The sequence below is a fragment of the Phyllobates terribilis genome, unplaced genomic scaffold (assembly GCF_046119375.1).
Source record: "Phyllobates terribilis strain yellow unplaced genomic scaffold, ASM4611937v1 Scaffold_12__6_contigs__length_324123572, whole genome shotgun sequence".
In the NCBI taxonomy this organism is placed as follows: domain Eukaryota; kingdom Metazoa; phylum Chordata; class Amphibia; order Anura; family Dendrobatidae; genus Phyllobates; species Phyllobates terribilis.
The window spans coordinates 284,740,840-284,766,148 of record NW_027362772.1 but is presented as its reverse complement, the minus strand read 5'-3'; the positions used below and the strand labels follow the sequence as shown (position 1 = coordinate 284,766,148).

General features: G+C 43.6%; 1 protein-coding gene across 5 annotated transcripts in view; it reads right to left on the bottom strand.

Annotated features, from left to right (window-relative positions):
- Window positions 1–25,309, bottom strand: part of CADM1 (cell adhesion molecule 1) — a 236,755-nt gene that overhangs the window by 86,219 nt on the left and 125,227 nt on the right. For all 5 annotated transcript variants that reach the window (XM_073657109.1, XM_073657106.1, XM_073657107.1 and 2 more), the window contains 4 exons: window positions 16,947–17,093; window positions 10,261–10,413; window positions 7,954–8,091; window positions 6,148–6,309 (listed from right to left, as the gene is read on the bottom strand). In XM_073657109.1, coding sequence (XP_073513210.1) covers window positions 6,148–6,309; window positions 7,954–8,091; window positions 10,261–10,413; window positions 16,947–17,093 — 600 coding nt within the window. The remainder of the gene's footprint in view (window positions 1–6,147; window positions 6,310–7,953; window positions 8,092–10,260; window positions 10,414–16,946; window positions 17,094–25,309) is intronic.

Sequence of the window (25,309 nt, the reverse complement as noted above, 5' to 3'; positions counted from 1 at the left end):
CCATTACTGACCCACTGCCAAACCGGTCATCCTGAAGGATGTTGCAGGCAGCAGATCGCTCTCCATGGTGTCTCCAGACTGTCACGTCTGTCACATGTGCTCAGTGTGAAACGGTTTTCATCTGTGAAGAGCACAGGGCGCCAGTGGCCACTTTGCCAATCCTGGTGTTCTGTGGCAAATGCCAAGGGTCCTGCAAGGTGTTGGGCTGTGAGCACAACCCCCATCTTTGGACGTCGGGCCCTCATACCACTGTCATGGAGTCAGTTTCTAACAGTTTGTGCAGACAAATGCACATTTGTGGCCTGCTGGAGGTCATTTTGCAGGGCTCTGGCAGTGCTACTCCTGTTCCTCCTTGCACAAAGGCAGGGGTAGTGGTCCTGCTGCTGGGTTGTTGCCCTCCTACGGCCCTCTCCACGTCTCCTGGCCTGTCTCCTGGTAGCGCCTCCAGCCTCTGGACACTATGCTGACAGACACAGCAAACCTTCTTGCCACAGCTCGCATTGATGTGCCATCCTGGATGAGCAGCACTACCTGAGCAACTTCTGTGGGTTGTAGAATCCATCTCATGCTACGAGTCTGAAAGCACAACCAACATTCAAAAGTGACCAAAACATCAGCCAAAAAGCATTGGTACTGAGATGTGGTCTGTGGTCCCCACCTGCAGAACCACTCCTTTATTGAGGGTGTCTTTTTTAATTTCCATCTATTGTCTATTCCATTTGCACAACAGCATGTGAAATTGATTGTCAATCAGTGTTGCTTCCTAAGTATATATAAAAATTGTACGTTCACACTGAAGGCATCAAAACTATGAATTAACACATGTGGAATTATATACTTAACAAAAAAGTGTGAAACAACTGAAAATATGTCTTATATTCTAGGTTCTTCAAAGTAGCCACCTTTTGCTTTGATGACTGCTTTGCACACTCTTGGCATTCTCTTGATGAGCTTCAAGAGGTAGTCACCGGAAATGGGTTTCCCTTCACAGGTGTGTCCTGTCAGGTTTAATAAGTGGGATTTCTTGCCTTATAAATGGGGTTGGGACCATCAGTTGTGTTGTGCAGAAGTCTGGTGGATACACAGCTGATAGTCCTACTGAATAGACTGTTAGAATTTTGTATTATGGCAAGAAAAAAGCAGCTAAGTAAAGAAAAACGAGTGGCCATCATTTACTTCAATGCCACACAGAGTTCTAGCAGCAGACACATCTCCAACAACTGTTAAGAGGAGACTTTGTGCAGCAGGCCTTCATGGTAAAATAGCTGCTAGGAAACCACTGCTAAGGACAGACAACAAGCAGATGAGACTTGTTTGGGCTAAAGAACACAAGGAATGGACATTAGACCAGTGGAAATCTGTGCTTTGGTCTGATGAGTCCAAATTTGAGATCTTTGGTTCCAACCACCGTGTCTTTGTGTGACGCAGAAAAGGTGAACGGATGGACTCTACATGCTTGGTTCCCACCGTGAAGCATAGAGGAGGAGGTGTGATGGTGTGGGGGTGCTTTGCTGGTGACACTGATGGGGATTTATTCAAAATTGAAGGCATACTGAACCAGCATGGCTACCACAGAATCTTGCAGCGGCATGCTATTCCATCCGGTTTGCGTTTAGTTGGACCATCATTTATTTTTCAACAGGACAATGACCCCAAACACACCTCCAGGCTGTGTAACGGCTATTTGACCAAGAAGGAGAGTGATGGGGTGCTACACCAGATGACCTGGCCTCCACAGTCACCAGACCTGAACCCAATCGAGATGGTTTGGGGTGAGCTGGACCGCAGAGTGAAGGCAAAAAGGGCCAACAAGTGCTAAGCATCTCTGGGAACTCCTTCAAGATTGTTGGAAGACCATTTTCAGTGACTACCTCTTGAAGCTCATCAAGAGAATGCCAAGAGTGTGAAAAGCAGTCATCAAAGCAAAAGGTGGCTACTTTGAAGAACCTAGAATATAAGACATATTTTCAGTTGTTCCACACTTTTTTGTTAAGTATATAATTCCACATGTGTTAATTCATAGTTTTGATGCCTTCAGTGTGAATGTGCAATTTTCAGTCATGAAAATACAGAAAAATCTTTAAATGAGAAGGTGTGTCCAAACTTTTGGTCTGTACTGTACATATAATACGATACATCTCTATACACACATTCACATACATAATTTTTTTTATTTATTTTTCTTTTTTTAGAGCTTCAGTGGGAACAAAACACTCCAAAAAAAACACCAAGAAAGATAATAGTCAAATCCAGGCATAAAGGATGTGCTGCGGATTTGTGATGGGGATTCTGCAGCAATTTACTATATTATACAAGTGACTGGGGTTTTCAAAACCTCATTAAAACACAATGTGGAAAATTTTCTCTGTGCATTTGTTCACAATTTCGCAATGTGTGAACATGGCTTAGGGGTACGTGTGCTCAGATGGGATGGAAAACAACATATTACAGTACCAGCATCGTGGGTGAAATTTTTTTACAATCTACAGTGTAAATTGAGCGGCTATCCGTAAATTGCAGATTTCTAAAACAGATTTCACCCTTTGTAACCCAACAAAATATACGATTCAGGGCAGATGTGTGTGGAAGATCCACAGAAGTTGCATCCTGTGTGAACGTACCCTAAGTGATGCATCATAATTTGGGGCATGGTTATGAGTACATGGTTCATGCCAAGTCCCTATGGGACCCCAGCTTTATAGGGGTATTCCCATCTCGTACATTTTTTTGCATAGCCACAGGGAGGTCCAATCTCTCAAGAAAATTGGGCCCGATGGATGGTGCCGTCCGTGGAGAGGTGGTTGCAATCCTCATTTATTTCTAAGGGAATTGCGACCACCTCTGCTAACAGCAGCGTGCGTCAGTGACCCTCCCTCCAGAGAAATGTAGATCCCATTGGTAGGACCCCCATCTGGGATACCTCATTAAATGGGAATACTTTAAATGCATAGTCCAGCTCGAACAACTTCCCTACCAATTGAAGGTCTGCCAATAACGAGGCAATTACTCGCCATCAATTGGTTATGCTGCACTTGTGAGATTATAATAAAGCTAATATGGATCCAATGTTGGATGACAGCAGCCAAGATTTGTAGCGGACGCCGCCCTTGCTTCTGGCTAATTATTGGGAGACCCGTTTTTACCAATTCTGCAGGGTGTATTAGAGCTGTATAATAGTCATCAGGAAAAGCGATATACGAGAACATGTCCATTCATCTCTCTATATTCATCAAGTCACTTGATAAACGAGACAGGTAAGGTCAGATTTGCTTGCCTTACCTGCAGCGGGCCCTTGTATAGATCCGACATATAATGAGGTCTATGGCCACTTTTTAAGTGCCCCAATACCTTAACACGCTGTAGATATTCTGGCAGCTGACATTTAAAGAGCAAACGAAGGCAGCATTGGACGTTAGCATATATCAAAGGCAGCATACCATCGAACTGAATATTACATAGGATATCAAAGCAATATCAATGCTTGGTTGATCATGTCCACCATTCCCCCCTTGTGCTGAAGGTAGTGAAGGTCTTCAGAGCCACTGTGTGGTCTTAGAGCTGCATCTGATGCTTTACATTAAATCTGGACCTCTGCCATACGGATGCAATCCAAAGTCCATTAATATTCCTACACGTACATTACACACATATAGGATTCATAAGCTGCAGGGACATTAGGGGCGTTACAATCACTAAACCTATAGAGCCAAGACACATTGACTAACAGGTGAAGGAGTAGGTTGTACCATAACTCAACAGCCAGGTTTAAAGAAGCGGTGCTCCTACACGAGCATCTGTCTTTGGGACGGCTGGAGAAAGAGGAGCAGTGTACTCTACAGTCTTATAGACATTGAATGGCGCAGTGGTGAGCATGCTCCATACAAACAGGGTACTCCTCTAAGAAGCAAGACCCCTACCATGTTTCCCCGAAAACAAGACCTACTCTGAAAATAAGCCCTAGCATGATTTTACAAGACTTTCTGGAGTAAGCTTGAAATATAAGCCCTACTCTAAAAATAAGCCCTAGTTACAGTCAAGGGCGGCGTTATTAAAGAAAGGGGGGGGGGTTACTGGGGCTCCCACTCTCTTAGGGGCACCCCGCATTTAGATTCTGAGTTTAAGATTGCACATCACAGTCATGTGACCATGATGTCACCAAAGGTCCATTAACTGGTGGAGTCTAGAGGAACGGAAGTGGAGACAGGCTGGTATGCAGGACCAGCGTTAGGAGGAAAGTAAGGGCAAACAGGGCAATTTCTCAGTGGCCACACTCTTAGGGGACCACAGTGTTTCTATGGAGGTTGAAATTGCTTATGAACCTTTGCGGATATCACTGTCATGTGACCATGATGTCACCAAAGGTCCATTTACTGGTGGTGTCTAGAGGAACGGAAGTGGAGACAGGCTGGTATGCAGGACCAGCGTTAGGAGGAAAGTAAGGGCAAACAGGGCAATTTCTCAGTGGCCACACTCTTAGGGGACCCCAGTGTTTCTATTGAGGTTGAGATTGCTTAAGGACCTTTGCGGATATCACTGTCATGTGACCATGATGTCAGCTTTTTCCAGCAGTCCCATAGACAATGTGTGGAATGGTGATGCACATGTGTGATTATGGCTCCTTTCCGAGTGCCATTCTCAGGATCAGTGGAAGCCCCAGCAGCAAATTATCCCTTACCTACGGAAAGATGATAAAGGGATATTCCCAACATTAGACATTATCACCTTTGTGGGGGTAGGTGATAACTTGCTGCTGGGATCATCACGGATTCTGAAAACGGAAATCTGAAATGCCCCGTCAGAACGGATCGATAGCTGCGCATGCGCGTCACCGCTTCACGCTGTACTGATGGAAAAAGAATACTGTACTCGTCTATCTCCAGCAGCCCTATAGAGATGAATGAATGGAATGCAAGCGTGACCACTGGTCCATCCCAATGGGACATTTTAGAGCCCAGTTCTCAAGATCAGTAGGGGTCCCGACAATCATACCTCTACTGATCAGCAAGCTATCTCCAACTCTATGGATAGAGGATATTGTCTTATGCTGGGAATAATTCTTTAACCATGTAGAACAGGGATATCAAACAAACACACAGAGGGCCAAAATCAAAAACTTGGACAAAGTCGCGGGCCAACCAGTATACAGTATAATGGGCCCCACAGTCCTCCATATGGAATAAAGGGCCCACATAATCCTCCATACAGTACAATGGGGCCCACATAGTCCTCCATACAGTACAATGGGGCCCACATAGTCCTCCATACAGTACAATGGGGCCCACATAGTCCTCCATACAGTACAATGGGGCCCACATAGTCCTCCATACAGTACAATGGGGCCCACATAGTCCTCCATACAGTACAATGGGGCCCACATAGTCCTCCATACAGTACAATGGGGCCCACATAGTCCTCCATACAGTACAATGGGGCCCACATAGTCCTCCATACAGTATAATGGGCCCCACATAGTCCTCCATACAGTATAATGGGCCCCACATAGTCCTCCATACAGTATAATGGCGCCCACATAATCCTCCATACAGTATAATGGGTCCCACATAGTCCTCCATACAGAATAATGGGGCCCACATAGTCTTCCATACAGAATATTGGGTCTCACATAGTCCTCTATACAGAATAATGGGCTCCACATAGTCCTCCATACAGAATAATGGGCCCCACATAGTCCTCCATACAGTATAATGGGTCCCACAAAGTCCTCCATACAGTATAATGGGTCCAACATAGTCCTCCATACAGTATAATGGGTCCAACATAGTCCTCCATACAGTATAATGGGTCCAACATAGTCCTCCATACAGTATAATGGGCCTCACATAGTCCTCCATACAGTATAATGGGCCCCACATAGTCCTCCATACAGTATAATGGGCCTCACATAGTCCTCCATACAGTATAATGTGCTCACATAGGGATGGTGGTTCTGGTGTCACAAGCCAAATATAACCACCCTGAGGACCAGATTTGGCCCACTGGCCAGAGTTTGACATGTGTTATCTAGAAGTAGCTCGTTTCAAGGGATGGAACATATTCAAAACAATTTTGTGGTTTAGTGATAATTTAATGAGATGGTTGATTTTAAAGTAAGTGAACCTCAACGTGCCCCACTAGGATACTACTCACACTGCACATCGATGTACTGCCGAGTCTCCAGATCCTTCACAGCCGGATGGTCAACAATACAGACAAACGGGACCTCGTCATCTTCTCGTAGAACGGTGACGGATATCTGACTGCGAACTCTGAACATCTTATTGTCCATGGCCTCCACCTCCGTCTTGCCACCTGCAAATATCCACAGCATTACTTCTCTGTGTAATATGCTTCATCATCATCACCACCATCATTAAGCCGTCCTGATTCTCCTCTGCATTGTCACTCTCTGAAATCCGTGTCCTAGTTCTGGATTGGTATTTACCACCCGGCACAATGTCAGGATGACCTGATCTCGAGCTTCCCCAATCTGATATGTAATTTTGCCATCTATGGAGCATAGCTGCCTCCCTAAATGCTTCTACCTAAGCTCTTTGTTTCAAGCTCTCCACGGAAAAGTGTAAAGTTCTGTCGAAATCTAAGTCATTTTCTGTTCTCGGCGGTGAATTACAATCGTTATGTCTTGTTAGAAGAAAACCCGCGACCTCGGCAATCACGTTTTTCCTGCCCATCATTTCAGAAACAGTAATTTAATTAAATGGCGCCTAGAAGTAACCAACATGATAAATCCTTAGCAATCATTCGGGGGTTACTGTAGAGCTCTACATTTAATAGAATAAATAAAAGTGCACATACAGTAAAAGGTACAACCATTGCTCCAAAAAAAAAAAAAAAAAAGAGTGCAAAACGTGGACTTAAAGGGATTGTCTAGGGCTGAAGTCATCAATATCAGATTGGTGGCAACCGAGACTTTATGGATCTGGAACACGAGAGCGCCGTACACTGTAGTGGCCGTTCTCGGTACTGCAGCAATTCTGATCCGAGCTGCAGTACCGAAGAACAGCCACTACATGGTGTATGGAGATGTCCAGTTACAGCCAATTGGTGGGAGTGCCGGAAGTTAGACCGCCACCGATCTGATATTGATAATTTCCAAGCCCAGGACAACCTGTTTAACACGACAAATATCCATAGAATTAACATTTTGGATCTCACCATCTATATACCCATTATAAAGATATCACAGTCAATGTTTAGCTATAGATGGAAGTTGTAGCTTTGCAGCTATAGATTCACAGACTGGAGAACAGAGAATGATAGTAACCTCCATGCAATCATAATTATCCTCAAAGTTTTGTAAGCTTTTTGATATTGATGGAATATGTTTAGGATTAGTCATCCATATAAGATCATCTCAAGTCCTAGAAGGTGCTCGATCAGCTAATCGAAAAGGTTAGGGCCCTCTGACAAGGCCATCGCACTCATCATTCAGCTGATACACACATATTATAGTGGCTGCGCCTGGTACTGTAGCTGTGTACCATTCACATTAATGGGACACAGCTGCAGTACCAGGTACAGCCGCTACCGTATGTACAAATACCTTAGTAAACATTGAAGACACGTCTTTTTCAATCATGATCAATGGAGGTCATGAAGTCGGACCAACAAAATTTTAGAAAACCTTTTATTGTCCTCAAAACATTTACCATCATGGACAGTTATGAGTCCTGCATTCATCACTATTGTCTGGAATGGAGATGTGCCGGCACATGCAGAAATCCCCTACAAATAAATGGAGATATCAATGCATGCGCAGCCACCTCTCCACTGACCACAGCATTCAATAGGACCTCATTCTCGAGGTGGGACCCACACCTATCGGACACATAGGTCATGCAGTGGATATGCCGTAATGTTGGAGACTGGAACACCCCTTTTAAATTGCCCTTAAGCACTTGTCACCAGCACCCAACATCCTTCATTTTGTCTCACCTTCCAGCTCCTGATTGCCCTTGTACCAGCGTATTACTGCTGCCGGCTTGCTCGCCATGGCTGTGCAATTCATCTCCACTTCTTCGCCTTCTACATACGTGTCCTTCTGCACATCGATCACCAAGTTGTTTGGTGGAACTAAAGATGACAGTGAAGACGGGGTGAGAATAGGGGGGGGGGGGGGGGGGGGAGATCCAAAAATACAACTAATTTATTTGCTCAATAAGCGATTTGACAAAAATAATACACATTTCTATAGTATAAATAGTCATACACTCCGATAAAAGTCAAGTATATGTTGACTCTTGCCTGTCGTCTGACAGCAGATATTGTGAAAAAGGAGGATCGGGCATGTTGGATTTCAACATGTCCAATCCTGTGTTTTCACAAGACATAGAATCACCGCCAGAAAGGGTCAGGGAGTAAATTATTTCTCCTTGCCATGAGAACAAAGTCAACTGGTTAGTTTGTAGATGTCAAGTAAACCAAATGTACCAAGGCTGGTTTCACACATCCGTGTTTTGCAGTCTGCGATGCACAGACTGGTAATAGGTCTCCTGAATGGAACTCTATATCTGCCAATTATGCGGTCAAGCTGGTTCCAGAAAACTCATGGTGGTCCTTGCATAGAAGTCAAACCGCTCAATCCTGTAACACTGTCACCCCCAGATGGGCCTTCATGGACCATAATGTAACTAGGCCTCCACTAGCATTCCTTGTCCTGCATCTGGTGGGGGGCATGTGTGTCTTTGCTCCTTTTTAGAGGAGGCCTTGTTGATACAGACTGGCCGAAGACAGGGCTTCAGGGACCTTCTTTGACTCTCTGAATTAAATGTACCGGATGGTTAAGGGGGTGGGATGTGAGTATCTCTACCCAACCAGGGGGCGGATTCCAAAAAGGTAGTAGAAAAGGTTCATGTTTGGGGTTTGCAGTTGGTGCCATATCTTGGAAGGTCCAGGATCTGCTGGTGAGGCCAGATCCTGGCATTATGTCTTGGCAGGTCCAGGATCTGCTGCCGAGGCCAGTTCCTGGTGTTCGGTCTTGGCAGGTCCAGGATCTGCTCTCGAGGCCAGTTCCTGGTGTTCGGTCTTGGCAGGTCCAGGATCTGTGGCCGAGGCCAGTTCCTGGTGTTAGGTCTTCGCAGGTCCAGGATCTGCGGCCGAGGCCAGTTCCCGGTGTTAGGTCTTCGCAGGTCCAGGATCTGCTGCCGAAGCCAGTTCCTGGTGTTAGGTCTTCGCAGGTCCAGGATCTGCTGCCGAGGCCAGATCCTGGTGCCACTACTTGGACATGGAGGGACTGGACTTTATCTGCCATCTACTATTGTCACCCACTTTGGACACCCTGCTGGATTAGAGAAACTATTCAAAAGACCAGTGTTGCATTTTCCTTGGTGTCGAATTACTGGGTTGCAACCCCGGATTGTTCTTTTTCTTGCAGACTCTAAGCAATAGTATCTATGCTCGGTGGCATATTCTCCCAGTCCCAATGAAGGTTTTTTTTGACTGTTCACAGTTCTACTGTCCCAGTGTGCTCAGTCACAGATCCTTCATCTGTCAAGGAACAGTTGGGAGGACACCATACACGTTTGATAAAAATTGGCTCAATTTGGAGGGATGAGCAAACCATTGAGTGTGTATGGTTTTCAAAGGGGAGAATGGAGACACATATTCCGGCAGCTTACTTCCCTCGGAAACAAAAGGATCGCGTGTGTAAAGTCAAAACGCTCTTTCTCTCCCACCATCAAGAGTTGGGAGGTCCCGAGGCCACCATAGATGGTCAGCCTAACCCGTCACTAATAATTTGGCCAAATTTAATGTAGTAAAAATGAGGCCTCGTATTAACTGCCAGGAAGCGTTATTTTTCTGCTCTGTTTAACCATCAATCGACAAGCAAACTGTATTATTCGATGCACAGGAAGTTTTAAAAGCAAAAATGTAAAACAAAAACATAAAGAGCTAAAAAGTCGAAAGATAAACATTAATGCAAAATAAAAAAACAAAACGGGAAGTCAGGACAGATTGCTCAGACGACAACAGATGTAGATGAAACATTAGATGTCAATGAAGGTCAACACAATGCAGCAACATTAGTTGTTTCTACGCAGAACAATCGCTCAAACAAAAGACAGAGTTTGAGTATCAAGGAAACCGCAGAATTCAAAAGGGAAAAATGAATGAGAGGGTCACGAACAAAGTGATAGATGGGCATAAAAAAACGGTGCTTCCATTGATAAAACAGGCAGAAATTATAAAAAAAAAATTAAAGAAAAAAAAAAGTAATAAATAGAGAAAGTAGCAACTCCTTACTAAGAACAGTAATTGTTGTATACGCTTCTTGTGGGGGGTCCGTGTACAGCTGGCAGAAGTATCTCCCCTCATCGTGGATGGACACATTCGTGAGCGATACCCTCAGTTCGCTACTGGAGAAGTTCACCAGCTGGAATCGAGAGTCCTTCAAAGCTGAAAAATAAATGGAGAAAATAAAAATAATAAATACAAATCTCAAGTTATCAATATCGGAGATGGCAGAAAATGCATTCTACAAAGCATCAAAAGGCAAAACACTAAAAACCATTAACGCACTAGTTAAAAAGAAAACTATTTCAGACAATCAATAGTTCCGAGAAGTATCGGGAATCAACGTATTGGAAGGCACTTAGTGTGCGGAGACCTGAGTACATTTCTTGGCAGAGCGCAACCTGATAAACTCTGTTGTTCTAGATATTGAACACCATCGCCAGGAGGAGATGCTATTTGGTTGTTAGTAAATTCAGCCCCCTCGTCATGTTCTATTTAAAGTTGACCATGGATCCAGCAAGGATGGACAGACTCTCGGAATGAGGTAGTTCCTCATGAATTTTGCACAAAAAGTGTATGGAATAAGGCCCATCAGAAGCCCTCTCCAAGAAGGAAGGAGACCTATTACTATCTAGGGCTCTTTCACACTCCGAGGCCAAAGACCTAACCCTTCAGAAGAGAATTATGTGATGAGCACTTCAATTTGGGTTGCCCAGGTCTGATGTCCAGTCTGGTCCTGTACGACATCCACCTCGGCACCCGGCAAAGTATGTTGTCTCCAGACCGATCATTGCATCCAAGACAAAAGCTACTAAAAAAGGATAGACCTGTGGGCTAAAGCTACAGCCCACGTGGGCAACACGATGAAGAGGCCTTCAAGAGGGAAGATAACACCAATCCTACTTCTGGGATTATGGTGTAGGGTGGCATAATGTACAGTAGCCGGACCAGACTTGTCTTCATTCCAGGTGCCCTAACAGCTTGGCATTACATTGATTTGGTTTTGAAACCAAAAGGTGTGGCAATTTTTCAAGAGTGTCCCAGAAACTGTTTTTGAACACCACACCACCAGGTTGTATGTTGCTGGTGCTACGGTGAGCAGCCTGCGCGTCCTAATCATGGCCTGCAGCATCTCCAGACTGGTCTACACATCTGGGACATCATTGGCTGGGGATTACACAGGAGCAGCGATCTTGATGATTATCCCAAGTGCATTCAGAGCAGTAGAACATTAATAAGCTCATTGATAACAGTTAAGGATGCAAGTTCCAGGATTCCTGCGGGTGGCGCTCATACTTCAGACGGAATAAATCCAGATGTTTTGAACATTTTTATTCCATTTTCAGTAACAGGCGTACATCCTGAGAGTTCCATAAATGCATGACTTTCCTTCTTGGTGGTGCAATTTCAACATTGAGGAACGTATGTACAGGTGATACAGTTTGTCATCGTAATCCCAACCTTTGATGATAATGAAGTGATCTGGAGAATATCAGGCTTCGGGGTCAGAGTGAAGATTGCAAGAAGCCAGTAAAACTGATCAAATGAAAAATTATAATTAAAAAAAACAAAAAAAACAAACATAGAATATTGATGTAAAACAAACCATAGCTCATTTTCTGATGACACTTTCTCAGATAACTGCAATTGGTTCCTCCAAAAGAGGCCATCAACAAGATATAAGGAGGAACCCGAATGTCTACACCGTTTCATTCAGTAACGAAACCACCCAGGTCCACAAAATGTACAAAAAGGAATAACGATGAGTAGAATCGCTAGAGGAGGTCCTAGGAGCTGAAGGAACCGAACATCAATACAGCGGAAGAAGTCTACGGCCAGGAGAGATCAACAGAATGCTGAAGACTGCGAGTGACAATGATAAAGCGAGGTCAGGAAGAGCAGTGCCATCGCATTTAATCACTTATTAGTCATAGTCGAGAGAGGTGGGGATGCCGGGTAATGAGCTATATTGTCTGTGGCTAAATAACACTTCCAGCAATCAGCTGTGCTTGAAGGCTGAAGAAAGTAGCGATGCTCCCCGCAGTATACAATGGCGCAGCGGCTGTTCCTTTGACAACGGGTGATCCTGTAATGAGCCGACCCCGACGTCTTTCATACAAAGAGTCCTACATGTACATTTTTGTGTGGTCTCTTATTTGGCTCACCCGCCTGGCAAGGATTCAGTATTTATTTTGCTGGGAAGGTTGTTGAAGATCAATCTTCAGGAGCGCAATGCTCCTCTGCCTCCCTTGCCATGGAGCCGTGTGCTCCTGAATGATTGTCAGCTTCATGGTTGATCCAAACACTGCAGCTTCTGAAAACAGCGGCACCGACATCCGACCAGTTTCAGAGAAGCCAAGATCTTGCAAGCGCTGCGCTCCCTTGTCTATGACAGGCCACCTCTGATAGACTGCAGCGATGGCCGGTAACCTAGGCAACGAGCTGTAAACTATAGAATTTAAAAAAAAAATGTGCAAAAATTGTTTTATTTTCCTTCATTTTAACTATTTATCACACGGAGACGACACCTTTAAGTGTGATTATTATTATCCTCCTCATTAGAGGAGAAGTGTCATCTAGAGGGACAGACGCCGCGTTCTTGAGAAGAAAAACATCGGCCTGTAGTGAGAGCTCGCACATTCCCAGAGATAATAAATCACAAGTCGCAGACAACAAATTGAGAAAAACAAATAAAAAAAAAAATAATCTACAGGAGTTGATAGTCCACATGGCAGACGAGCAAGTGATGTGCAAACTGACAACGCTGAGGAAATCCACACTGGGCTGAGAAAGCAACGAGTCATCAGAAAATAATAAATATAATATAATATAATATTATATATATATATATATATATATATATATATATATACACACACACACACACACATATACAGTATAGACCAAAAGTTTGGACACACCTCATTTAAAGATTTTTCTGTATTTTCATGACTATGAAAATTGTACATTTCACACTGAAGGCATCAAAACTATGAATTAACACATGTGGAATTATATACTTAACAAAAAAGTGTGAAACAACTGAAAATATGTCTTATATTCTAGGTTCTTCAAAGTAGCCACCTTTTGCTTTGATGACTGCTTTGCACACTCTTGGCATTCTCTTGAGCTTCAAGAGGTAGTCACCGGAAATGGTCTTCCAACAATCTTGTAGGAGTTCCCAGAGATGCTTAGCACTTGTTGGCCCTTTTGCCTTCACTCTGCGGTCCAGCTCACCCCAAACCATCTCGATTGGGTTCAGGTCTGGTGACTGTGGAGGCCAGGCCATCTGGCGTAGCACCCCATCACTCTCCCTCTTGGTCAAATAGCCGTTACACAGCCTGGAGGTGTGTTTGGGGTCATTGTCCTGTTGAAAAATAAATGATGGTCCAACTAAATGCAAACCAGATGGAATAGCATGCCGCTGCAAGATGCTGTGGTAGCCATGCTGGTTCAGTATGCCTTCAATTTTGAATAAATCCCCAACAGTGTCACCAGCAAAGCCCCCCCACACCATCACACCTCCTCCTCCATGCTTCACGGTGGGAACCAGGCATGTAGAGTCCATCCGTTCACCTTTTCTGCGTCGCACAAAGACACGGTGGTTGGAACCAAAGATCTCAAATTTGGACTCATCAGACCAAAGCACAGATTTCCACTGGTCTAATGTCCATCCCTTGTGTTCTTTAGCCCAAACAAGTCTCTTCTGCTTGTTGCCTGTCCTTAGCAGTGGTTTCCTAGCAGCTATTTTACCATGAAGTACTGCTGCACAAAGTCTCCTCTTAACAGTTGTTGTAGAGATGTGTCTGCTGCTACAACTCTGTGTGGCATTGACCAGGTCTCTAATCTGAGCTGCTGTTAACCTGCGATTTCTGAGGCTGGTGACTCGGACAAACTTATCCTCAGAAGCAGAGGTGACTCTTGGTCTTCCTTTCCTGGGGCGGTCCTCATGTGAGTCAGTTTCTTTGTAGCGCTTGATTGTTTTTGCAACTGCACTTGGGGACACTTTCAAAGTTTTCCAATTTTTCGGACTGACTGACCTTCATTTCTTAAAGTAATGATGGTCACTCGTTTCTCTTTACTTAGCTGCTTTTTTCTTGCCATAATACAAAATTCTAACAGTCTATTCAGTAGGACTATCAGCTGTGTATCCACCAGACTTCTGCACAACACAACTGATGGTCCCAACCCCATTTATAAGGCAAGAAATCCCACTTATTAAACCTGACAGGGCACACCTGTGAAGTGAAAACCATTTCCGGTGACTACCTCTTGAAGCTCATCAAGAGAATGCCAAGAGTGTGCAAAGCAGTCATCAAAGCAAAAGGTGGCTACTTTGAAGAACCTAGAATATAAAAGACATATTTTCAGTTGTTTCACACTTTTTTGTTAAGTATATAATTCCACATGTGCTAATTCATAGTTTTGAGGCCTTCAGTGTGAATGTACAATTTTCATAGTCATGAAAATACAGAAAAATCTTTAAATGAGGTGTGTCCAAACTTTTGGTCTATACTATATATATATATATATATATATACATATATATATATACATACATATATATACACACACACACATACAGATCTTTCTCAACTGCATTGACGTATTTTTTTATGCAAGCTTTCATTAGAGTACAGGAAAGGGAAGAAGGTGAGCTGTGAAATCACCTGTTGTGAATGATGGATCCTGCATTATCTACTGTATATAGAGGTGTTATCAGTCATTGTACAGGAGGAGGAGGTGAGCTGTGACATCACCTATTGTGAATGGTGGATCCTGTGTTACCTACTGTATATAGGAGGTGTCATCAGTCATTGTACAGGAGGAGGAGGTGAGCTGTGACATCACCTATTGTGAATGGTGGATCCTGTGTTACCTACTGTATATAGAGGTGTTATGAGTCATAGTACAGGAGGAGGTGAGCTGTGATATATATTATGAATGTGGATCCTGTGTTATCAGCTGTATATCGAGGGGTTATCAGTCACTGTACAGGAGGAGGTGAGCTGTGATATATATTATGAATGTGGATCCTGTGTTATCAGCTGTATATAGAGGTGTTCTCAGTCTGTACAGTGAGGTACTGACATTGATGGGCATGATGCTTCCCTATGTATCAATGCTGCTCCACCATCTTCTCCCGGCCTTCACCTCTGATCACTGGAGGTTGGCGTTGGGGTAATTATCTTACTTTCAGGAAAAGGATCTTCTTTCAATATAAGTTTTAAACTAGAAAATAATCTAATACTGAGAGTCTGGTGTGAAAGGTTCACCTGTAATCACCTATCATTTATATTTCTGCAGCAGGAGAAACTATACAGACAACTATGTACCAGCTCCGGGAAGCAGATGCTGCATCAGCGCCTTCTCTACAGCCGCGCAGCAAATCCAGAGACTACATCAAGCATTAGGTATCCGCCAGTCACCGGCCGAGGGGAAGGAGCTGCTGAGAAATCTGCAGCATTCCCTGTAATCAGCCGAAGCAATAATGCATTAGCGGGCACATGGAGTCGGGAGTCGCTGCACCGGGGATTGTAACAGCGTTATTCTGCCACCACGATTTTGCAGATCCTTAATTTTTTTTTTTTTTTTTTTTTTTTTTTTTTACAGATTTGCTTAGTGCGGGTTGAGGTGACAGATTGTTTTTGTGCAGCAATCAATAAATCAGAAGCCATTTGTGACCGGCCGCCTGTCAGAGCCATGATGTAATGCAGCGTGATGTATGTAATAATACATGTAACATGCTGGCGGAGCAGTGCAGCGGAGCAGGGAGGCTGTCACTGCAACTCCGCGGCACTAAATAATTATAATTGGGACTATCAAATCTTTCTGGCTTGGGAGGAAAAAAAAAAGCAAACGCCGTCAAGTACAATATGTAGAAGTGGAAGTGTGGTGGGACATAGGGGGGATGCAAATGGCTCAATACAAAGCCAAGCACACACCTCCATCCAAGGGTACAGGCCGACCCGCTGTGCAGGAACACTGCAGTCACTGCAAAATGCAGCCAGGAATGAAAGAATCAACCACTAGGGAATGTACAGAACTATATTACATATAAATCATAAAATTGTGCAATTCTCACACTGGCCACTAGGCTCAATACTAGGCTCCTACAGTCAGGTTATTATTTTGATAGACAAATGGACATAGGCAGCAATAGACTGGCGACTCTGCCTCCACAGTTTTCTAGCCATGCTCTATTCCGGGCACATATTGTGTAGGGAGGAGGAGGAGGTGAGCTGTGACATCTATTGTGAATGGTGGATCCTGTGTTATCTACTGTATATAGAGGAGTTATCAATTATTGTATAGGAGGAGGAGGTGAGCTGTGATATCACCTATTGTGAATGGTGAATCCTGTGTTATCTACTGTATATAGAGGTGTCATCAGTCATTGTACAGGAGGAGGAGGTGAGCTGTGACATCAGCTATTGTGTATACTGTTATCTATTGTATATAGAGGTGTTAATCAGTCATAGCAATCCAGTGTGGGGTAATGAGATCACTAAAAAGTCATCTGTAAAGAATTAAAAGTACGTGTCAGGTATTAGGTTTAGTAACCGGTGTAAAAATTGGAAGAATTGTGAAATTTTATTTTAAAAAAATAGTGACATTGAAAAAAATACAAATAAAAAATTCTGCAAATCATGGTCACTAGAAGCCCCAGCCAGATAAAGTCTGTAGTCACTTACGTCTGAAATCTCGAAAGTAGATGGTTTGCCGATTTGGGTTGAGCAGTTGAATTACAGAATCATCGTTGTTCTTGACCCGACAACTTATGGTTGCCACCTCTCCTTCCACCACTGTCACATTCTCTGTTTCCAAATTCTGGCGCTCTCCTAGAAGACAAACAAAGGATTAGGACAACTGCCAAGGAGTTGGGATTACAGGTCATTGTACATACGAAAGGCACACTGTTCAGTACAAGCTCGAAGTTGTACGAAGCCGTAATATGGCAGCCATAAAAGTCTTCGAGGGTCTACCTTAGCTCCATATGACCGACTTCCTACAGATGGATGATGCCTTCTATAATCGGATGCCAAATTATGGAGGGGTTCTAAGGGGTGAGCTCATCTTCTGTCTTCAGGAGCACACAGCTCCCCTGCCTCCCGCGGATGGGAAGCGATGTGCTCCTGAAGATTGACAATTTGCGCTCTAGTCCCGCTCTCCCATGCATCTGGCAGAGGTCGCTTTGCCTGAGGCTGGCCAGAGCTTGCAGACGCCTTGCCTAAGTAGACGGCCACCACTGATGGACGGCAGAGGTGGCCAGTAACCTAAGCAAAGAGCTGTAATCTATAAAATTGAGAACATAAAACATTTTTAAATCAGCTTTATTTTTATGGACACTTTGCCATTTTAACCATTTATGAACATGAGCCAACCCCATCAAGTTGCCCATCACCGTGAAGTCACCTGGTAGCTTTGTCGAGGAAAGCGCACCTTCTACCAACACATGCTTAACAGATTGAACACACAGACACATTCTTATTTTTTTTTTTTTTTTTTTGCTTTCCTTTTTAAAACTTTAATTATTTAAGAAGAAAGTCTGTTCAGTGGGTGTCTCACAAACAGTCTCCCTGAAAAAACCTGACACTCCACCGGGCACCATTCCAAGTACATTTAGTAGCCTGATTGGTGACGAGGGTGGGGAGGGAGAAGCAGCGCTCCCCATAGTCCTGGCCACCTGTTCTGGTGTGGCAGGAGCAGCTGAAGACTGTACGTTCATGGTTTAAGATGCTGAATCTCAGGAGTTTTCATCTGGAATCACAGAGGCCGCGAACACTAGCTGGCGAATAACGTGTCCTTCATAAGAAGAGACGCTGAAATCAGCCCATACAATACCCCAGAACATCAGCATTGCCATGCAGTCTCGAAAAAAAGATATCTACATTGTACAAGCCTTGATCCTGGGTGAGGAGCACTAACAGCGCCCATTACAGTGCCCAAAATACTCCATGGTTTACTTACCTCTCACCGGGTCAAAAGTGGCCGCATTTTGTTCTTCTGTTATTCTCACAGCTCCCCTGTGAATGTCCCTTTTTTTTTTCTTTAAATCCGCCATATAGTCCCAGAGATATTGGCCTTTTTATTTAAGGCTGTGGCTCACAAGCTCCTCAGGGGCGTGTCTTTAGGCTGTTTTGCATAATTTTTTTTCTAAGCCCTGCCTCTTTGTATAGATTATTAAAAAATAGCCCTAAAAAAAAAAAAAAAATAGCCCCACATCTCTAGACCTGGATTTTAAAATAAAAAAAAATACTTTGGTAAGCAGAGAAAATAAAATAAGAGCAATCACTGCCCAGCTTTTAGCTGATGACAGACTTGCCTTTAAAGGGAGTTATGCAACTGCTATAAAAAGAGCAAAAGTAAAAACAGTAAAAAAAAATAAAAAACATAAAACTTGCCTTAACTTATTCATTTTTCAGAATCTGGGGCTTATTTTTTGCGCCCTGAGCTAACATTTTTATTGATAGAATTTTGGGGTAGATACGATGTTTTGATCTCCTCTTATTGCAATATTGCAGCGGCCAAAAAAAAAAAATTGTTGGCGTTTGGATTTTTTTTTTCGCGTTACGCCGTTTACCAATCGGATTCATTTACTTTATATTTTGACTTTTAGCCGTATTTTTTTGTGTTTTATTTTTAGTGGTGCAAAAGATTTGAACTTGTGTTTTAGTTTTCATATTTTTTGAAAACTTTTTTTTTTTAACTTTTTACTGCATTTCTTTGGATGTCTAAATATGAGTAATTTATTATTATTATTATTTTTGTGACATTTATTCCATGGCACTTTACATGTGAGTAATGAAAATGTCCTCAAAACAGTCTACCCTAAAGCCTCATTCAGACGTCCGTTTTTCGCATACGTGTTCTATCCATGTTTTTCCTGAATAGGACATCCATCCTTTGTTGTGGATCTTCACATTTCCACTTTTTTTTGTGACCTGGATGAAAACTGCATTCAAAACAGTGATGAAAAAAAAAAAAAATCAGTCAGGTTTTTTTTCATGCAAGTCTGAATGAGGCCTAAATGAGATTATTGCGCTGATCTCGCAGATCGCTTTAGGACAATATTCCATCGCAGTAAAAGCAAAGCAATCAGGTCATTATCAAAAGTGGTAACTGCCTGCAGAGCCCGATGAAGCGCCACTCGGAGGTTAATGTGAGACTTGCAACCTGCGTATTATGTGCGTCAGTAATGCAGGATCCATAGTGACTGTCACCGCCGCCGTTCACATGATGTGGGAGTCACAATGCAGCACCATAAAGATTAATTCAGTGACTGCATATAGAATACCAATATGGACGCTCGTGTGTCTAACACTGATTCATTTCCCTGCATAAAATCCATGCAGAATCCTTTGTCTAAATAGGGCGGCATCAATCTGAATTATAAGCGGCGATCTGGATCCTATAGCGAATAACTCGTAGTCCTTGATTATAACACTCACAATCCAATCAGCAAATAGACCATTTGCATACGGGAAAAAAAAAAATTACGCTGTAAATTTTAAACAGAAGTTGACAGCACAGAATAACTGTTCAAACCAAGCACAGGAACTTGGCGCACCCTAGGCAGTGCAGAGCAGGGCGGCCCGAGTAGGGCGGACGCACCACCCCTTGGGGCGGCCCGAGCAGGACGGGCGCACCCCTTGGGGCGGCCCGAGCAGGACGGGCGCACTTTCTACCTACTTGTTTTCCAACCTTCTCCACCCTCATCATCTTTGATTGACAGCTCTGGGTTTTACAGAGAAGCGTGAAGAAAGATGGAAACCAAGTTGGTAGAAGGCATTTTAAAGTTTTAGATTCCCTATGTTGTCCCTTTAGCCTTTGGTGTGGCCTCTAACCTACAGGCTGGTTACAACAGCTTGCACATCCATGCATAATATCAGAATGCTCACCAAGATGGCATTTCCAAAACACAACATTACACAGGAGAAAGGTCTTTACAGAAAGGATCAGCCTAGAATAAAGCTTGGTTTACACCATTTAATGCCTGACACAAAAAGAACACTGATCACTGAGTGATAATTTAAAGGGGTGGTCCACCTTTGGGGACAATTTTTTATTCAAATGCATATTTTTTAGGGGATAAAAATAATTTTTGCAATTTAGTTTCATTAAAATGTTTGCACTACTCGCTGTCTATAGCCTCTGTGATACACTGCAATTGCCGACTGCAGAATGAGTTAACTGAGAATCTGTCAGTGAGCACAGTATGACAGTCTTGTGTCTTTTTCTGAGCTCCACTCAGCTGATTTAGTACCACAGACCATATCAAAGTCCAATGTGCACAGAAACAAAGACCCTGTAAAAGCCAAATGGTGCAACATTTTTAATGCTAAACCCATTGCAAAATTTTTTTTTTTTTACTTTAATACATGCATTTATATAATAAAAAAGTGGAAAAACCCTCTAAACCCCTTGTGCGCATAGGCCGATGCAAGTGGCATGGCATATGGTCATCAGCACATCCTCTATTTCCAGGGATAGATGGGCTGTCAAAAACAATGGATTTTATGCCGCATAAATGACCCGATCAGCCGGCAAACGAGCGTTTTGCTTGCTCATCGGCTAATTGCTATTGAGCTTACATGAGCCGATAATTGGGCACGAGAGTTTCGGCAGACGGCTATGTCATACATTGTCTATGGAACCGCCGAAGACAGATGAGTTTAGTGGTCGGTGCGCTCTACAATGATCGGCGTGGTGGATGCGCATCTTGACGGCGCATTTCAGAGCCCGCTTCTCAAGTTGGAAAAACCCCATCAGATGATCGCCTTATTATACCGTCACATCAGTGTTTATTGGCAGAGTAAACCAAGCTTAAAAGGGGGCTTGGACAACCCCTTCTTAAATGCCCGAAATCCACCGAGTAAAATAAGAAAACCTTATACTGCACCAGAGGAGCTCCAGCAATGTCGGCACTGGGCATCTCGCAGCTCTTATGTCAAGCGAGTGATTCATCCAATTAGCGTCCGCTGACCGGCTGCAGTCTATTATATTAATGAGCAGCAGCCAATCAGTAATTGCCGATCAAGTCACCGCTAGGAACAGCAGTGCCGACATCGTTGGAACGGTGGACGGACCGTGAGAATTCTTTTTAGTTTCTATTTTACGCGGAATATATTAGGCGGGGGTTGTTCAGCAGTGGACAACCCCTATAGGGTTGTTCCCATCTGTACAAGTTCTTTTTGAATATTTGGGGTCCAATCACTTAGGACTCTCACCGATCCCTAGAAAAGGACTTGGAAATGCCCCCCATGTGCCAAATGGTGGGCAGACATGGACACATTCTCCACAATGGACGGATGATCGACATGCCTTGTCACCACTCGGCACGGTTTGATTGTTGAGGGTCCCCGACAGTCAAACCCCCACCGGTCAGCAAGTTCTCCCCCGTCCTGTAGATGTCCTACGGGAATATGGAGTGACCAGGTGTATTTATTCCTAAATCAGAAGTGGCTCTGTCTCCGTCCCTTTCCACTGCTCTGTGGGTTCAGCACCGACAATTAATAACGCATGCCATTAGAATTACTTCTCCGTTTCAGCGACTTTAAGTAGGTTATTAAACAAAACAATAAAAATAACCATATGGCGCAAAAAAAAAAAAAAAAAAAATTAGAAACACAATCCAGGTCCGGATCGGTAACGTGCAAACCCCTAATTTACTGGTTGCAAGTGGAAATATTCATCAGCGTCGCAGCGCGTACACTTGCAGCTGTGTGTGTGTGTCGTAAAATCATTCATCCTTGAAAAAAGAATCATCACTGAAGTTAACCAGTCAGGGGAAAAAAAAAAACCCGCAGCCGGCCCTTTCTTGATACAGGTACGCCGCCGGATGGATTACAAATTCCCGTTTGCATAAGAGATGCTTCGTGCCACTGCGGCACGGTGGCTCCTGGCAGCGGCACGGTGGCTCCTGGCAGCGGCGAGTCTCCATCTCTCCTCTCCAGTCGCTCAGTGTAACTTGGAGCCAATGCACAGACCTAAAGAATAAAGTGCTCCACTAATCAGCCAGATATAGGTTCAGGTCCGCAGCGGGGCCAAGGGACGCCAGAGAATGTGGTGGGCGTCACATGGAGTGAGGCATGCTTCAGCGGTAATGACCCCGATTCCCAGCAGGGCATCAGTGACTGCTTCCTTATGTGCGCTATTAGGTCGTGCACACAGCTCTACTGTCCCTATTACACATGTACAACACAGTACAGGAGTGCCCCATTAATCCTACCGCTCCATGCTACAGCGTAATTCAATATTACAGGACGGCCGCATGGGGCCTCATGCAGGAAAAGGTTTTCATGATGGGAAATGCTTTATTGCATCCTACGGGGGTGGATTTTTATTTTTTTATTTTATTTTTTTTTTATAGAAATATCACACCATTGAGATCATTTTGTCAGATGAAAAATACACGATATATTGTAGTTAAATTCGAGGATGGTGGAGAGGGGCCAAAATCACCAGGCAAGGGTAAAGGCCAAGAGGCACAGTATACCAACAGCACCGGCAACAAGCTGCTGATCGGCCTCCAAATGGGCAAACCACTCGATTGTTGGCTGATCTGATTAAAGGGAGGCTGTCAGCACAAAATGACGGTCCAAACCAAGCACGTGTCCGATGCAACCTCAGTGCGGTCAAGCATTCCTACCTACTTATTTTCCATCTAACTCTGTGGTTCTTTGGATCTTGAAAAGCCCAGAGCTGTCAATCAAGAATGGTCCCGAAACATGTAACTGTTCGGCAATGCCAAAGGATCACCGAGCTCCGGAGCTTGGTTTGAACAGTCATTGTGTGCTGATAAATGCGTTTAAACCAGTGTTTCTCAACTCCAGTCCTCAGGACCCTCCAACAGGCCATGTTTTCAGGATTTCCTTAGTATTGCACAGGTGATGGAAGTTCTCTCACCTGTGCAATACTAAGGAGATCCTGAAAACATGATCTGTTGTGGGGTCCTGAGGACTGGAGTTGAGAAACACTGGTTTAGACCATCGTGGTTGGCAGCACCTCAGGCAACGTAAACAGGGGACAACATGCATACTGTATGAAGGAATTACCGATGGTTCTGTCCCCATACAGTTGAGTCGGCCCGTGTGAACAAATCATTAAACTAGTGCTGATTAACTGGTCAATCGGTGCTCATTCATAGGCTGCAATCAGTCCAAGTAAATAGGTTTTAGGGAGCTATTCACACGGCCATCATGGCTTAGGTTTATTAACGGAGGGCACAAAGAATTGCCAGTTTCATCATACGACCAATTCCACCAGTTCCCAATAGACCTAACTGACTTAAATTGGGTTGGGCAAAATTTTTCTATGGTTTCCACAACTTTTATGGAAATAAGAGACCTTCATGTCAATAAAGGGGTCAGCAGCTTGCAGTTTTAGACTCATCCTACAAGTTAACTTTCATAAAAGTCAAAGATGGTTTCCAGATCATAATGGTGGTTGTGCCGTGACCAAATGTTTCCCTGACTATTACATCTCTCAGCCATACCAGATCTCATATCCTCGACCAGCTTAAAGAGGATCTGTCACTAGTACAGTTGATCAGAATAATTTGTAAGACCCTGGTCCAGAGGCCACATTGGTAGACCGGATCTCTGGGAACCATCTCGTACCTTCTGGCATCGCTATTGTGATTTCATTTTTGCAGTGTGATGCACCCAGGACATCAAACCAAGCCTGCTAATCAGAAAAGGAGACTGGGATGCCAGCAAGTAGGAGGAAATTTACAGGCTATGGTTCCAGTAAACCATGGACTACTGATGTGGCTGTTGGACAAAGGTCCTGCAAAACTTTTTTATTCTAAGTGTAGTCACTAGATCAGGAGTGATCTAGTGACTACACTCGGACAAAGGTCCTTCAAAACTTTTTTATTCTAAGTGTAGTCACTAGATCAGGAGTGATCTAGTGACTACACTCGGACAAAGGTCCAGCAAAACTTTTTTTTTTTTTTTTTTTTTACACAACTCCAGTCAAGGGCCACCCAACAGGCCATGTTTTCAGGATGTCCTTAGTATTGCACAGGTGATAATTTAATCACCTGCACATGCAATAATTCCATCACCTTGTGCCATGCTAAGGAAATCCTTAAAACATGACGTGTTGGTGGCCCTTGACTGAAGTTGTTCAGCCCTGCACTAGATTTTACAATACGAACTGCAGGCAATATAAAATAGATCCTAGACCCAATTAGACGGGTGTAATTACTTTGAAAATCCATGCTGGAATTTCCGTATCATTCTTTTTGAAAGTTTTCCTCTCTGATAAATACACCTTCTCTCTATTTGCGCCAAGACTGTGGTCAATGCAAGGCCATCTTCTGGCTATATGTGATTTCCTACGGTTGTACCAGCTAATTGCAGAAATTTAAGACGAGGACAGTGTCGGACTGGGTTGGCCAAGCCCACCAATAACCGACTCATGGGGCTGTCTGTTCAGCTACATGCAAAAATAACCTGCTCCTAGTACACAAATTTACTTTTGATTCTATGTAATATTAATTTGGCTAGCTTGTTAAATTAATAATTAGAATATAATTTTTTTCAGCAAATTGTGAATCAAGTGTAATATCACTACTCAGACTCCTTCACAGCGGCCTACCGGAGGCTTCTCCTGTTCCCGGATGGGCCAGTCCAAGCCAATACGAAACCCTCTCTTTAAAAAAAAAAATTGTAAAAGTTTTAATAAATCAATTATCTACAAGTTAACATCCCATTTTAATAGGCTTTATTCACGTCACTCCTTATAGCCGACAACCACAAGTATGAGCTGTGCCACGAACGTCCACGTACGGCTTTTCCCCTATGGAATTTCTTGCCTTTTATCAGTACAATGGTTCTGTTCTTCGGAGAATTGTAGATCCGCTTAAGATCAAGCCATTGTGCTCCACATGTTTTGATGCATTACATAAAATGCTACATGACATAGCCACCATAATGATCACATTGTAGAGAGATGCATTAAGCTCGCGGAATAAAAAAAAAAAAAAAAAAAAAACATATCCGACGGTAAAAATCGGTCCATGATTCTCTCTATTTCAAAGAAGTCAGTC